This window comes from Psittacula echo (assembly GCF_963264785.1).
Source record: "Psittacula echo genome assembly, chromosome: 2".
Lineage (NCBI taxonomy): Eukaryota > Metazoa > Chordata > Aves > Psittaciformes > Psittacidae > Psittacula > Psittacula echo.
Genome location: NC_137737.1, coordinates 53915013 through 53930492, shown reverse-complemented (window position 1 = coordinate 53930492; position 15480 = coordinate 53915013). Strand labels below are relative to the sequence as shown.

The window sequence follows — 15480 nt, the reverse complement described above, 5'->3', positions numbered from 1 at the left end:
TCAAGGAGGTTTGAGCTCTCTGCTGAAGTTCTTAAGCTCTAAATTCCCAATCCAGTCCAGCTCATCCCTTTAAGCATCAAATTAGCTTTTCGTAAAGCAAACTATCTAAAGTGGTTTTGGAAAGAGTTTAGACTTACTCTTGATAGGCAAGTTAGATTTGCTGTACCAAGACAGTACAGGTGATGATTTGGATGAACCTTCAAGCAAAAAGTGCTAATGGGTTTCTTTTCCCAGTAACGTTGACTTACGTAAGGTGAACATTCAGCACCAGGAGAATGACAACATGCCTTGTTACCTCTGCTAGATACGAATTGCCATGCTGTTCCACACTGCAAGCATGTGCCAAAAGAGAAACAGCATAGGCAATAGCTTTGCCTAATCCAGAAGTACTGTAATCTGAAAAGCGGGGAAGGGAGGGAGGGAGAAAAATCAGATGCTTTTAGCTGGTTTATTCTTCATACTGTCAATGTAGTTTCCTTGGGCATGCATTTCAACCTCTCTAGCAGTACAGAGAAAAGAATAAGAAATTTCATGCTTTCGTCATGCCCAATTTTGACAAGGTTAACTCATGCCACAGCCAAAACCAGAAGCACTGATAAACTCACTCAAAGCGGCCCATATCTGGAGATTAAAAAAAAAATAAAGTTTCCAAGTTTTTCTTCCACACAAAATCCAACTTTACTCAAGTAACTTGTAGAACTGAGGACAGAGATATTGGGCAAAATCTATTTATTTTGCTTCTGGGGACAGGGAATAGGGAAAGAAGGCTGCTTAAGTCTTAGCTATAGGATTATCCTTGTGATGGTGCTGGTGTTATTGAGGAGGCCACAGAAGGATGTGATATGCAACCACGCATTTCTTCTACATTCTTCTAGCGTTTCTTCTACATTCTTCTAGCGTTTCTTCTACATTCTTCTAGCGTTTCTTCTACAAAAGGACTCTGTCCTTTTGACAAGGTTAACTCATGCCACAGGAGTGGCATGAGTTAAGGACTCCGTCCTTTTGACCTTATCATGTGTCTGTCTTTTCAAAAAGCAAGAAAAACCAAATTCAAACACCAGAATATATTTAGGAGGCATTTTAAAGGAAGTCAGGCACAGCAACAAGAATGTTATCTAACATGTAATTAAACACTTTCTTTCTGTGATAGGAAACAAGCAAGTGTAAATGTGTGTGGGTTATACTGCATCAGAACTTTGCTCCAGATGTATCACAGTAGTGTCTGAAAACTTTTGCAGTATTCTAACATTTTTCTATTGCCCCCCAGACCCACAAAATGATTATGCCTCACATTAGAGACCGAGCCTTGCCTAGCACCTTGAAATGCACCCGTTGCAACCACAATGGCCTCCTAGTTAAGGTAACTGCAGAAGATCACAGACCCTGTTCCACCCACTACATGGATCTGAGTTTTAGTTTGTCAGGAAGTGTTCAGTGAAGCCTAACTTTCAGTTCTTCACTTCCTCCTTCCATTTACAGTTGCATGGAAAAACTCAATACATAAACCTGAATGCAGAATGAAATGTTTCCAACCATCTACACAAAATAGCTGTAAAGTACATGCAAATACTAATTTCCTTAATTAAGTGAAACTATGAGTCATTCCATTACATTGGTATTAGAATAGTGTGAATCTTGAATCAGTTACCTGATTTTCTTTAGCAGAAGATTCCAAGAAAGCTGCATTCCAGGATTCTGCTAAAGCTTTCCCTTCTTCATAGCTGATCACCCTGACCAAAAGAAAGAAAAAGTATGTTTCCTTGTAACTTGCAAAAGAATTGGAATTTGATACGTCAGGAAAGACCTCAGAGTACTGAAGCACATAAATGCACGTAATAGGAATGTTTTCTGAAGTCTGATAAAGAGCATTTGCGTTTGGCTGCTGTCAAATACATGAGTGGGCCAGGTAAAACTGCTATGCAACCCAGAAGAGCAGTTCTTTCAAAGTACTGCTTTGTTTTCATACTCTCTAATATCATCTGGTATTTTACCGTTGTGAAAAATACACTTCTGTTGCTTCTTTTGAAAACAGCCTGAAGTGTTAAATGACCATCCCTGGAACCTTACAACAAAAGTCAACATTACAACACAAGTTCATGGCTCCTAGTTCACATTCTGGACACAATTCCTTTGCCAGTAGCTTATTTTAACCTACAATTTGATTTTAGTTACAGAAAGTCAAGAACAAACTAGTGCATTGCAGCCACAGGAATGCCGGCTGCTGTCTTGCATTTCACACATACTGGAGTTCACATACCGTTCCATATGCAGGTCTTTTTTATTTCCAACCAGCATAATAGGTATTCTGTGAAAGAAAGTTCAGAACTTCAGAACAGTTACAGTATACCGAAAAAAGCACTAGTAACATGCCTGCAATGAAATGAGATGAAAGTGTCACTACTTACTGGACTTTTCCCACCATATCCAATAACTTGCCATGGATAACTTTTATCACTTCAAAACTGCAAAATAAAGGGATGAAGTCACACATGCACTCCAATGTTTATCCTTAATACTGAATACACAAGCAATTAAATGCATATGTAGGCTGCAGTGTTTAAAGCTCACTCTATGTATAGAGACAGAACTACAAGCATGCTGAAAGCTTTACTGATTTGGGCACAAGAGACAAAATGGTCCCAGAAGCAGTAAAGACTAGCCTATGCCTACCATTGTAGCCTCCCACTTATGTTATTTGCAGAAATAAATAACATTACCCAGAACCAATGCATCTAACACAGAATCACTAGAAGACCCTCCCCACCTCTGATCTGGTTTTTATCTACAGTAAGAAATTTAACTGCTAGAGTCCAACAATTTTGGATGAGCATGTTAAATCAAAGCAGTTTCAAAGAACAAGTATTTTAACATGATCCATCTTGAAAGAATACATTATTTTTTTTAAAGAACATGTAGTTCATAGAGAATTCTTTAGTTCTATTTATGTGAAAGCTAAAGGAAGCCTGAATTCTACTTTTCTATGGAAAGTGAGTCAACTGATCCGCAAGATGGTATCGCAACAGTGGTTATTCAAATACTTGTCTGTTCACCTACCATGCACGTGAAGTTTGGATGACAGGAGATAAGAAGCAGTACTGTGAAATACCAAGAAGCCAAAAACCTCACTTACAAAATCCACTGCATTTGACATTTAATACTTTAGAGAACAAGCTATAAATGGGGCTGAAGAACAGATGTCGTGGTCCTCTAGTTACATTATGGAAAAAATACTGGTACATCAAGTGCACAATTCAGATTTGTTTTAAGAGAGAGGCACAGGCTCAAAAATGAGACACACCACTAGACAACAAAAAAGTGGCCAAAACTTTTTCAGCTTCCAAGGTTGTTAGCTACATGCAGTGTCTTGACTTGCACTGCATTTCAATTAGAACTGAAACTCTTAAAAATAAAGCAGCATTCAAACACACTTTCAACTCAGAGCTCTCAAACTGGCGCCTAAACCCACTCTTCAAGCTATTTGAATCATTAAAAGTTCTCGTTTCTGGAACAATAAAGGCAACCACATTTGAGGATTTTCTGTCAAGTAGGTCAATTTGTCTGGACTTCAGCAATAATTTTTGAGACCGAGTAGAATGCAGCACTTCTCCATGTTTAGCCAATGACTTTAGTATATCCTAACAAGAAAACGAGGTCTTTGCAAGCAAAAGTGTGACTTAGTCTGGCAAAACTTACTATTAATAATTCTAGTGAAATACTACGGATTACATAAAAATATGGAATCAATGAAAGGACTTCAAGGTTACAAAGTATTGATGCTGAAAAGGTATTAGTGAAACTCTGGTCTTGAGAACTTGTCTTGGACTTCCATTCTTAATGATTTCCAAACTAAGAGTTAAACAGAGCTTGTTTGTGATGAAGTTGAGAGGTATTGCTACACACAGAACTAAGTGACCCTATTATTCTTCAGAATAATAAAAATGCTAAAGAAAAAAAACTCTGCTACAAACCATAGAACTGTTTCTCAGTCTGAGGCAACAGGAAAGATCTCTCGTACTAGCCACAGCAGTGGCTACTAGACACTAACTAGACACAACTGTGTCACTAACAGTACAATTGTCATTTCCTTTCCACTGTTAGGTGTGTTGCTTCCAGCATAGACAGAAAAACACCATGCCATGGCACAGGACCCTAGCCCGTTCTTCACCTGAGGTTCCAGCACACAACGCTGCAAAGCGTTCTTTTTCAACTTGAGGTCTTCGTTTCCCAGTTCCATGTATCTATCTGCTCACCTAGGACTGGTCACGAGCTTCATTTTCAGTAAAAACGCTAACGAATAAACAACTGATCTTTGTTAACAGATCACAGTGGAAACCACAAGAGAAGCGCTATTTAAACTTAAACACAATCCTGACACAGAAACAAGTTGCTAATAACTGCCAAGAATGTAACTGGCTTGATCAGATCAATTCAATGTTCTAGAAAGCTTTCCAAATTACTAAGGACAGAAGAAGCACGGACACACTTTAAGACAGGTATTTACCAATCCAAAACCAGCATCATCACATCAAGTCGTGAAACAGCAACAGATCTGGAGACCATAAGAGGTCCTTTCCAGTTCTGTCAAGCAAATAAGGTTACAGCAAACAGCTCAATGTATGAAATACAACAAAATAGCTGTCAAAAAAATGTCTTACACAAAATCGGGGAATCTAGCAAGATAAAAAAAAATGCAATTTAATTAAGCTGAACTAGAGCAAAAGCTTTCCAGTAACCTTGCTGCTGAGAGCCAGGGAACATGAAAAATGTAGGGCGCTAGCTTTTACTCAAGTCCCATTTAAACTTCCCAGTGAAGGTTAGCAGGGAAGATGAAAATTTTAAAAGGGCACCTCTATTAAGTTTGCTGTCAAAGCTCTCAAAGCTCCTGCATTGACAGTCAGACCAATATACACACTTTTAAAGAAGACAAGACAGAGGGTGATTGCAATTTGATTGCCTGGGCAAGTCACCTAAGCTACCACAGTATTGTACAAGATCCTTCTTGTTACCTAAACACTTTTCTTAATACAGAACATTTTTGTCCTCACAGTACCACTTATAATGAGCAGTTTTCTATTCACTTAATTAGACAATCCTCCAGTCCTAAAGGCTGAGAATACTAACTCTTATTGGCACCTGTAAAAAGCTGATCAGTTTCCTTGCACGTAGAAGGGAAGCATCGACTTCTCTTCTACTTGATGAGATTTAAAGGTCTCAATCATTTTACTCGAAGAAAAAATTAAGAAAATAGGATTTCTTTTGCTATAGGAAAGATGCTGTACAAGATTAGAAAACTGAGATCTATTCAAGAATTACCAGTATTTAAACAAAGCAAGAGGACCAGAGGAAGGGACAAAGTAACAGAAGATGACAATGCCATATGAAGGCTGAGATGCGTCTTGCAGGAAAATGACTCCAGCTAAAACGGACTTTGTCCTCATGTCAGAATGGACAGCTAACAGCAAGGACAAAATAGATACTCTGGGAAAATTTTCAAATAAGAGCATCTGCTGCAGCATGTCACGAGTGAGCCTACAGGCCAAAAGCCACATATTGCTAGTCATACGAAAATTTCTGATGATTAACCAGAACAATCCGAGACAAGAAGTCAAAGAAATCTCAGTACTGTAATGAGCTACAAGGCTGAGGGACTGATTTAGCAACTAATTGGGTACTTCACATAAATGTAGAGTGCCCTTTAGGTTCATATTTAAGTCTCCCTTTGTATCTGATGCTACAGCTATGAATCCTACTTATTCCTGAAATCATTCTTTGCACTTTTACTTGCACCGCAAGGCAATAGCTCAGCACTGTCTCATTTTTCACACTGTACCTTGTGTATTAGCCTGCAAAGTGTCTGTGACATTTTGATTTGAGGGTAAATTTCTGAAAACCCATTAATTTTATTTTCCATTGTATTTCTAAGGGAAAGAAAGATTAAATGCATTAAACACATGCAAAGAAAATACAGCAAAGGCAGGAGCTGAACCCAGAAGATATCTGGTTAACATCTGAAACAGAAGAACACAGCAGACTTTATTACCTTTTTATTGACGTGACTGAATAAACAAGAATGTAGCCATTGATGTCTATGGAGTACGTCTGAGGAAATATGGAGTATTCATCCTGTAGAAGGAGTATTACATTTAAAATTACTGCCACAGCTTAGAACTTGATGCTAGCAGATAACGATCAGATAAATTGATCATATTTGAAAGACATGACATGCAGGGCCATTTTGTCTAGGTATACCTTCAGAATTAAGTTTTTTCATCATAATGTCAAATGTGGAATCTTTACCAAATTAAGAGAAAGCTGACTTGGACTGTATACACAAATCTACAGCTTTTTTGGTTTATTCCCTCTAAGACTGTGGATTAGCTAAAGCTATTCCCAATCCTTTTATCCTGCTTAATTATCAGTTTGAATTAGTGCAAAACATCCACTCTCTCCTACCACTAATTAGCAATTATGCTTCTTATCTTGCTGGTGATACATTTCAGATTCCTAATTTCAACAGCAGACAACTGGATCTAGCAGTTCAGAATTTCAAGCAACACTGATCACATCTAAATTACCTAAGGGATCTGTTAGGAAGCAAATAACTGTGGCTTACTAACTAATGCTTATCAACTACAAGATGCAAGAAATACAGTTATTAGTTGCTTTATGACAGCTAGAAGTTTACGTGTCAAGTGTTTAATTAAAAAACCCAAACAAAACACCACAAACTTAATCACTGAATTTATTACCCCGGTAGGAAATGAACTGACTAAATAGGCAAATGATACAGACTGACATGTTGCAGGTAATACAACAGAAATACTATGAATCCCATACTGAATATCTATACTGTTCTAATAGATATTCCCAGGAAACATTTCTATTTGACAAGAGCCATACTTCTTAATATGCAAGTTCTCAGATTTTTCAACCTATGCTTACAATGTTAATTTTAGTTTAAGATCACAAAACCTCTCTGTATATTGTCATGACTGAACAGATGGACCAACACAATCACACAGCTTAAATCTTGACAGCCAAAAGGAATCAAACTTCTCTAACTGGTAAATGAGAAGAAACCCTCTATAAATCAATTTCACAGATTCAGACAAAAAAGTTTGAAAGAATAACACTTGACAAAAGACGCCCTTACTTGCCTTTACTGGTGCACACTGAGGGCAGCTCTCCCCCCCGCCCCCCTTCACTGAAATGTCAAACTGCCACTTCAGTTGGCTGTGTAATTGCAAAGTCAATACAGAAGGATATGAGTTAGTCTGCATGTAAAACAGATGAAAGTGCAACTCTGCAGTTTGACTTTACCCAGAATTTCTGGGGATTGCCCCAGCTGGAATTTGGTATTAGGTAATGTTTCCTTTCGCACTCTTCTTCTGTGATCCTGTACCAAGACTCCTGTTTAACTGAACTACACGAATCAGATAACCATGAAAGGTAAAGAGACACAGGACAGAGGAGGAGTACCAAGAAAGAAAGTGCCACAGCCTCAACTGTTTCCAATTCATTACTTTTTTAGCTTGTTAGGAGAAAGAAGAAAAGCTTCCTGGAACTTGTGCATCAAAAAGAACTTTGCCGTAAGATAAAACAATGCAGCTATAACTTTTCAAGTCATAGCCAAGTTTGCAAGTATGTAACAAACCTACAATATAATCCTTGCTATGCTGTATACACATGAGGACTCCCTATGGATCATAAAGCAAGACAGACTTGAGACAGAAATCTGTCCAAGCCACACCTTCCATAACCCACCATCATGTCTCCCCTCTAACCCTGTGAGCCAGAATTCAAAAGTTCAAGTTCTTCCTACGAAGGATCAAATCTGAAAATAACCACAGGCCGGGAAAGAAGTTATTTTGGTTTTACAATACTGTATAACATTACAATCAACCCTGAAAATAAACCTCAGCAATGGAGCTACACTGCTGGTGAAGTTGCACTGCCTTCCCAGAAGGCCATTTCTTCCTCAAACAGAAATCTTACTTCTATCAGTGTACTACAACTAGAGATGTAAGACAAGCACACTTACATTGGCACAAAGCGAAACCTATGGAGCCTGCTCTGTTGCTCAGGCTTTTCAGCCTCTCCGTCTCTCAACCTCACTCTCCTCTGCAGAATATTCCCCATCAAACAATCTTGCCCTGGAACATGTGGCCAGCATTGTGTTTCTAATCATTTCAGACACATCTGACAAGATTATCAGTGGATGCAGTGCTGCTGATTAGCACCACAAGTTGACACCATACAAATACAGCATGGTTATTCTTAAGTTACGTAGCTCTCTACAAAGAAAGCAATGAAACATACCTAGAAGGTTACAACCCTTCTGAATAGTCTCCCAGCTATGAATAAGTGTCCTGCAGCTTTAAAGTCTTACGTAGTGGCAACACATTTTACAACACTGAAATTGTTTAACATTACTCATACTTTGGAAAAAAACAAAGGCATAGTACCAGAAATCACGGAAGGTAAGCAATAAAAACTTCAGGATAAAAACACAGGGAGTTAACAGGGGGTTTAACAGTCCCTGTTGGTTTTTTCCTAATACGGTCTTTCACAAGATGGAGCACTCCTGCACATTGAATGTGCAGTCCAAGATCAGCCGAGCAACATTATATAATGAACACCTGTATTTCACAAATCCCCAGGACATGCGTTTGCTGTCTCCTTCCGCGCTCCCTGTCATTATGTGAAGGCTCAGACGCACACATGAACCATCACGTAAAAATGTAAACAAACTGCAGCAGTTTATTGGTAGCCCGCTAAGTACTACCTATGTGCATTTCTGTCTACTCCCCGTGACTGTTTCATGGATACAAGCCACACTGGTGTAGCTGGAGTACACAAATAGGAAAATGTCATGAAGACTTTCTCCAGTTTACTGAAGTGACATTTTCCATCTAAAGCAAGACTGCTAATTTAGACCATAAATATCAAGCAAGCTACTTATGAACTTTTGGTATATCAGAGTTAAGGCAATTCCTTCTTCACCTTTTTAGACATTAGTTCAATAGACAAGGGGAAAAACAGCCAACAAACAAACCCCATGGCAGGGGGGTTGGAACTGGAACTAGATGATCTTAAGGTCCTTTCCAACCCTAACTATTCTATGATTCTATAAGTCTTTAAATAAGCACTACAGAAACATTGCTCTTCAGTGACTAAATGACAAGGCAGTATCACTTATCACAGTATCACAGTATGCTAGAGATTGGAAGGGACCTCAAAAGATCATCTAGTTCAATCCCCCTGCCGGAGCAGGAGCATTTATGTTAACCTTCACTTTTGAATGCATGGTCGCTACCAACTTAGCTCTACAGGAACATAAATACCTCTTGTCTTAACTCCGAAGAAAGATTCAAGGAAAGAAAGATAACTTACTTGGCCAGCAGTGTCAACCAGCTGAAGATGATATTCTTGGCCATTTACTGTGATCAGTTTTGTAAAAGCTAGAACAAACAAGAAATACATAAACATGTCAGAATTACACACAAGGAAGGGATGAGAAGTCACTCATCTGTGCCACTGTCAGCCAAGGCACTGTGAAAAAAGAACTTTAGTTATAGGCTTTAAAGTAGCAATAAAAGTCTAAATCAGGTGGCTGTACTACAAAACTAGTGGATTGCAGAAAATGAAGCTCAGAAACATACTCCAAAATTTCAAATTCCAGAAGATTCTCACATTGGATGCAGCATTTTCTCCTTTACTTAAAAGGAAACAATATAAAGGGGTTTTACATGCATTTCTGAGAGACTTCCAGGCAACCATAATTTGTGGTAACACAAGACACTTAAATACAATTAGCACCAAAGTTAAGCTTGAACTTATTATAGGATATGTTCCCTGGTTTCCAAGCAGTTCAACAAGATCAACTGCCTAAATGTAAATACCATGAGGTAAATGATCTGGATTAAAAAAGAACACATATAAATCCTTCCAGGGCTAAAACATACAGAGCCTACTTATGAATATACTAAACCTAAAAAATAAGCAGCTAGAAGATCACCATGTTGCTTTCACATTTGCTGTAGCTACCAGCCTATATAGTCCTCAGTCAGGAAGTACATTCAGTCCCTAAAGTGATGAGAATTGCTTCTCTTCCTTGGATTCATGAAACGCCAACACACTGAGCGGAGGAATCTTACTCAGTGTTTGTATTATGCAACTGCAAAAGCAAACAGTGTCACAGCTCTTGTAGGAATAATGTACTACTGAGCACTTAATGTACCAATCAGTGCACGCAAACCTGGCTTCACAACTTCACTCTGGCCTTAGTGTTGCACTTAAGGCACAATTACTGGACAGCACTTAAATACTGGGTAAAGTTTGTGTTATCCTCTGGTTGAGGTGGTTTTCCCAAATACTACCAGTCCTAAGAAGCTTCATCTTTCACTGCAGCAATGAGCAGGGAGATTGCTAATACTGCGGTGACCTGTTCCTCATATTCCAAGTTGCCCAACAGCTTCTCAAAGCTGCAAAGCTTAATGTTCTCGATCCTGCTGTGCAGTCTCCCACCTACGCCTTCTGGGCTATGTACAGGGTCTCCCAGAAGCTGAAATTCAACAGCTTTCCTCCTCCCCACTAATGCTCATTGCCCTGTCAAGTCTCCACAATGTGAGCATTATCTTAAGTAGGCTGAAATAGCTGAAACTGGAGGTTTCAACCCACATAGTAAATCAAAGCACCCTCTTTTTAAAAAAGGAGCAATTCAAACAGCAAAGCCAAACTAACACAGAACGTCTAAATAAACAGTGTAAAACACACCTATCATTTCCACTATAACACTGACAAGCGCAATTTGAAATGAGCCTCAAAGTGAGGGGTCCTACCTTACCCTGTCTATTCCCCCAGAAAGCTGCTTTGGCACACATGCATGGGAGCTGCTCTCAAGTCTCCATCTGGATACAGCTGTCACTGCTGCACAGAATTTTAAAGTTATGAAGCAAGAACCCACAACAGCTCTTTACCTTTTGGATGAATACTGTGGTAGGGACAGAAGTAACCATCTGTTTGAACGGGTGTTAACACACAGCACTGCTATATATGCTATCACTGCTTTAAGAAAACAGATTCATCCGGAGACATACTGCACTAACATGTATATTAAAAGTAACAGTCTCTTGACACTTCACATTACACATCAAAGCACTCTGCAACCCAAGTAGTTTCAAGAGCCTCATGAAGTTAATATTTAAAAAGGGACAGACGGCAGCTTTTTCAGACTACTCCAGAAGCCTAAAATAGACCCAGCAAAGACATCAATCGGTACTGGAAGCAGAGTGTGACAGAGCCAGCGGAAGGGAAGCAGTGGAGGAGTCACCACAGACTGGGTGAGAACTGTTAGTTCAATGCAGAGGCTTGTAGCACTAGGAATAGCCCACTGCAAGAACACAAATCTGCTTTGATGCAGTTGTAATTAATGACTCGCATGTCTTTGCTGAAGCTTTTAAAAAGTAGTCCTGGTAAGAATTTCATCTTGGGGAAAACATACAGTTCTATTAAAGATGATTTGTGATCCACAGGTCTCCTTCCAGAGGAAGTCTTCACATCACCTACCATCCTGGGACACACTGCGTTCTGCTGTGCCGGTGATAATACGATCGCTGCACAGTATGGCTCTTCCCAGTGCGCTGAGGACAGATTTCAGCAGACCTGAACAACCTCTGCAGTCCCAGTCACAATGTGAGCATCTGCAGAATGTTGCTCATTAGTGTGGGTAGGGCCTGCTTCAGCTCCATGAAGCACACAGATCTAGGACAGGACATGCTTACAGCCTTGCAATGCACCACTCAAGTGTGGCTGTTTGAAGAAAACTGCAGTCCCTACCTTCACCTACAACTGTTTCCTGGATCTGATGCTTTGCTGAAGCTTGGAGAATTTGGTGCTGCAGTGAGCAGCACAGCACCAAACAGATGTGTATGTCTACAGTGGAGAGTGCAGCAGTCAACAGCTGCGTTGCAAAGAAACTAAAGCCGCTTTGTCATCAGAGAAAGTTCTGGTAAAACTGCATGCAGAGCACAGCCCTGAATGTTGCTATAGCTCAGCAGAAGTGCAACTTATACAGCGACTCCACCAGCTGCTAATCATTGTTACCCTAAGATCAAGTGTATTTCAATTAGACTAACATGAATTAAATTATTTGTATATGCAACTCAAACGACAGCAGCTGCAACAACAAGCCACTATGGTACACAAACCCCATCAGTACAGGCATATGGATGCAAGCTTTTAGAACAATAGTGCTGCTGAGAAAAGGTACAAGAATTCTGTAACGTTATTCCCATAGAGCTACCAGCTGGTAACTGAATACAACTGCCTCACAAGGGCTCCTTGGTTACCACCTTCTGCATTTGCTTCTACTTGGGTCTTCATCCCAAAGTCATTGCCTGCCACTAATCTGTCAGGACATCTTTTACAACACTGAGATGTGTAATGCAACAGAGCTATTTTTAATTTTTCTCAGAAGCCTCATTTCCACCCCTTGAGAAGGCTGCTTATCAGCAACTCCTGGGAGGAACCATACTTCAACCCTTTCAGTGCAGTTGCCATGACATGTGGAAGAAGTTCAACCTTAAAGATGCTTCTAGCAGACCCATCTAAATCTACAGGTATCCCTCTCCCCAACTACTACAGTTTCTCTAGCCACCTCCCCCTTTCTAGTATGTTTCCACTCTCAATTGTATTAAACATGATGGAGGCAGCCCTCGGGGGAAGACTGTTCTTTTCTTTAGGGAGCTACTGAGCCTGTTCAGGACAAAAACGAAAACAACAGAGCTGCAGAGCACAGTGCTGGAAGCTTGTCTGAAACTAAAAGGAAAAGCAGGCAGGCAGGCCCACAGAGGAGCTGAGGAAAATATTTTTGAGACTTGGGCAGTCAAGTCAGCTTTTCTGCAACACAAAATCACTGAATTAGTGATGACCAAAGACATCCCTGCTAAGGTACAGTTTGGGTAGAGTTACGTGCACATCTTCCTTCTGACCTATTTGCTTTGAGTTCCAAATACAGATTCTTGTTTCTATTCCAGTAAAATGTTTGAGTTTTAATTGTTCTGGTCTTAGCTTATCTGAGCTCATCTGCCTTCAGAGTCCCACCCAGCACCATGGTCTTCCTTCTCTTTCCAACACCCCACAAATTAATAGCTCCAACAGTTTCTCAACACAGCTGTCTCAGGAACAGCTATCCATCGTGGTGTCACTCCTACTGGGACATTCAGAAAGGGAAAATTTATTTTGCCAAACAGTTAACTCTGACCACCACTGCTGCCACAAACACTACATGTTACTCTTCCAGATACACAGGTTTAGGAGAAGCAACTGAATCCAGCATGCTTGTTGACATAAATAAACTAACTTTTCCGGTTCTAATGTAACAGAAGCAAAGGAAAATACAGCAGTGAAGCAGCACTGACTTCAACAAACACTAAGTGAAATCTAATGCAGCTTATTTTTTATTCACCAGGTTCAAACAAGACAGGGATTTTCACACTGGAAAAATTAAACTACTAGAATATTAGGTCTTATTCTTAAGAGTCAAGGCTTACATGCTATGCCACTTGGTCCTGTACGGGCTTAACCACAGCTTGCTTTCTATACGGTTTAGCTTTACACTGCATTTGTTGTGCAAGTTTCACTAAGACAAAAATTATACAGATTAAGCTATCAGCAGTACTGCAGCTTTCAAGCCTTTCATCAGTGCTAGTAGAATACTGTAACAAATTATTAGTAACAATTTTCTGGAGACAAAACAGCAATCACATAGGCCAGCCTATTCCTGAGCCTGTGTTTTTTCGTTTCCAAGTTTTGTGAAACTAAAGTATACCAAATCACTAGATGAAACTGACAAGGTTTTATGACCTGCTACAAAGCACTGGAAAAATGCAATATTCTCAACACTGCCCCTAGTATAGGAGATTTGGCTTCTCAACCCCTTTTGCCAGCATTGGCAAACAGATTTGAAATTACAAGCTAGGAAAACAATGGAAGAGTTGATTACATACTCTGTGTCTTATGACCCTGCACAGAATCAGAAACAGAGCTGGGAGTGCCGAAAGACTGGACTGATCAAAGATTTGTGTTTAGCAGAACATTTTAAAAAGATTAAGAACTGAAGACAAAATAATGATGTTATATTAATCCCACCAAAACTAGTTTCACACGTCTTTCTTAACAAAGATACTATCAATACATTTTAAATGTTAGATGTGTTATCTCTTCAGTTCTTCACAGAAGCATTTTTAAAACATTCTATGAGGCCTTCCAGGGCTTAAAGATGCAAGAGACTTCCTATTGTTTTGAACCTCAGGGCACATCTTTTCATGTTTTCAACCCTTACTTCCCAGCAATGTGTTCTGATGCAAGAAGGGCCCTTAAATTGTCTGCCTTTCAGAACACTATTTTTTCCAGCCATGTCACAGATCAACAAGACTTTCAGCAAAAGGAAGTTTTGCTGTTTTCCAAACAAATACAAAATACAAAACCAAGTGAGGATTTAAGCCTTTTCAAGGTGCCTACACCCAACAAAGTTTTCACGACCAAGACGTGTTCAATGTTTTACATCAAGCAAGCAGTGCAGATTACAAGAGTCAAATACGAGCAGAATTCATCCAGGGTATGTTTTCATGCAGTTAAGAAATGCTAAGTGAGAGACAGACCACTACACAGTTACTAGCAGCAGTTACAAACAATAGTTTGTGGACAAATAGTCTGTGGACAACAAGAGCTTGTAAAGGATGAAACAAGGCAACCTTGTATGAAGGTGTCAAAATGCTAAAACCAAGGTGTACACATCCTAAGATGTTAATATTAATGCCATCCATATAAGGACTAACAGATCATTAAGGTCAAGGGGCACATTATCCACCTTGACTCATAAAGCAAAATCAAGAGTTTCTCAAAAAGTAGCATTTGATTTTTAGTTCTAAGCATTAAAATAAACCTGAGTAAAACATATCCCCATAGCTAGTGATTAGCAATTATTACCATATATATGCAAAAGAAACCTTGTTCTGCTGATTACTCCAAAATTCCAGAGTATCAAAGAAGCTTAACATCCTACTGCACAATTCTGAAACAGTAAAAACATGTGCCACCGCTGCTTTTCAAAAGTCATTAAAATACAAGAACTCCAGGGTTATGATCACAAAAATCAAAGTTTTATTTGTCACATGATTAAACGGAGCCAATACAATCAAATTACTCAGGCTAGCACCACAGTTGCTCAAGTACTTTATGACCACTGCTAGTTCAGAAAGAAGTGGTTGGATTGTAACAAATACCAGGTAACTCGCGTCTGAAGTGACTTGTTGCTCTTGGCAGCATTTTTAGTACCTTTACTCACCTATTATACTAGCTATTCACAAAGGCACTAATATTAAAAAAACACTAAGAGGAAAGACACTTAAGAATTCAGTTACCCAGTATCTGCAGCAAGCTACTTGTATACTGGACTTGTTATCAAGTAGCTGAAAA

General features: G+C 39.4%; 1 protein-coding gene across 4 annotated transcripts in view; it reads right to left on the bottom strand.

The window, feature by feature from the left end:
* Positions 1-15480, bottom strand: part of RHEB (Ras homolog, mTORC1 binding) — a 59611-nt gene that overhangs the window by 22564 nt on the left and 21567 nt on the right. For 2 of the 4 annotated variants that reach the window (XM_080609944.1, XM_080609945.1), the window contains exons 3-7: positions 9394-9461; positions 6041-6123; positions 2406-2462; positions 2258-2305; positions 1649-1730 (exon numbers count right to left, since the gene is read on the bottom strand). In XM_080609944.1, the coding sequence (XP_080466070.1) occupies positions 1649-1730; positions 2258-2305; positions 2406-2462; positions 6041-6123; positions 9394-9461 (338 nt within the window). Of the gene's footprint in view, positions 1-1648; positions 1731-2257; positions 2326-2405; positions 2463-6040; positions 6124-9393; positions 9462-15480 lie in introns of those variants that run through there. The other 2 variants (XR_013956189.1, XR_013956190.1) reach the window with 2 other exon arrangements.